Source organism: Limulus polyphemus, unplaced genomic scaffold, assembly GCF_000517525.1.
Source record: "Limulus polyphemus unplaced genomic scaffold, Limulus_polyphemus-2.1.2 Scaffold4811, whole genome shotgun sequence".
NCBI lineage: Eukaryota > Metazoa > Arthropoda > Merostomata > Xiphosura > Limulidae > Limulus > Limulus polyphemus.
In genome coordinates this window covers 51,025-52,359 of record NW_013670421.1, presented here as the reverse complement: position 1 = coordinate 52,359, position 1,335 = coordinate 51,025, and the positions used below count along the sequence as shown (strand labels likewise).

Below are 1,335 nucleotides of genomic sequence, written 5' to 3'. Positions count from 1 at the left end.
AGTTATACAGAAACAATAATCAAAACTGAAGCGATCACAACAACTAATGAGCAAGTGATCAAATCTGCAAATGAACGGAGGGTACTGTCTCTTCGAAGTAGATAGCACGTGCATTCTTGCTGTAGTTTAAATAACATTTTCCAAAATTATAACTTTGAGTTAAATTTAAATTCCTTACGATCAACATTATGATCTAAGTATTTATTTTATTTCCAATCTCATGTTGTTGTTTTTTTTTGGGGGGGGGGTCAGAATAAACAAAACTATGTTCGTTCCTGTGCCCGAGGACTTCGTTCCATACTCCATACTGTTGATCAACGTAATTCTCTTCAAAGTTATGCGGGATGTGACGTTTGCTGTTGTACCTTCACATCTACGCTCTCTAGTGGCAGAATTTATATCAACTTTAGAACTCTGCAGCGACTACGCGGAGTTAGGTAAAAATATATTTCTGTGCTTTTAGCATAAGTTAGATAACATAGAAATTTTACACATTAAACTCTGTAACATTAATATCCCGATCCACTCTTGATATGGAACATCAACCTTGCTAAGCCTATCTGAGCTACATGTTTAGTTACATCATCAGCGTACATAGGTCGATAACCGGCGTTCAGTGGAGTTTTGTTGCGTTATTTGAGTTCCCGGTATGGCCAGGTGGATTAGGGCACTCGACTCGCAATCTATGGGTCGCGGGTTCGAATCCCGGGCCCACCAAACATGTTCGCCCTTTCAGCCGTGGGGTTTGTGGTTTGTTTTGAATTTCGCGCAAAGTTACACGAGGGCTACCTGCGCTAGCCGTCCCTAATTTAGCAGTGTAAGACTAGAGGGAAGGCAGCTAGTCATCACCACCCATCGCCAACTCTTGGGCTACTCTTTTACCAACGAATAGTGGGATTGGCCGTCACATTATAACGCCCCCACGACTGAAAGGGCGAGCATGTTTGTGGAATTAGTTAAAAAATAAGATAAATTTTGTTTCAGTTTTGAAATTATCCAGGTCAAGCGTGTGCTTGTATTCAAAATATATTTTCATAAGTTTGTTATATTTAGTGAAAAAAAAAAGTTTTAGATTATTGGGAAGAATTAAAATAAAATGAAGTAAAGTCAAGTAAAAAAAAGAATTAAGACTATTTGTGATTAATTGTAATTATTATTGTAAAATGTTAGCAGTTTTTCTCATAAAGGTTATTACATAATTTTTAAAAATCGTAGCACTTTTAAGCCTAAAACAAAGAAACAAGACGTTTGGAGCGACATAAGGGAATTGAATTATATAAGTTATTTGTTGTTTTATGAGTAATAATTATATGTATTGTTACGTTTCCGTTTGTT

The 1,335-nt window shown here is 36.6% G+C and overlaps 1 protein-coding gene across 3 annotated transcripts in view; it reads left to right on the top strand.

The window, feature by feature from the left end:
- The window catches only part of LOC106471721 (aquaporin-11-like), a 19,459-nt gene that overhangs the window by 10,559 nt on the left and 7,565 nt on the right, over positions 1 to 1,335 (top strand). For all 3 annotated transcript variants that reach the window (XM_022400329.1, XM_022400328.1, XM_022400327.1), the window contains exon 2: positions 253 to 437. In XM_022400329.1, the coding sequence (XP_022256037.1) occupies positions 266 to 437 (172 nt within the window). In that variant the 5' untranslated portion in view covers positions 253 to 265. The remainder of the gene's footprint in view (positions 1 to 252; positions 438 to 1,335) is intronic.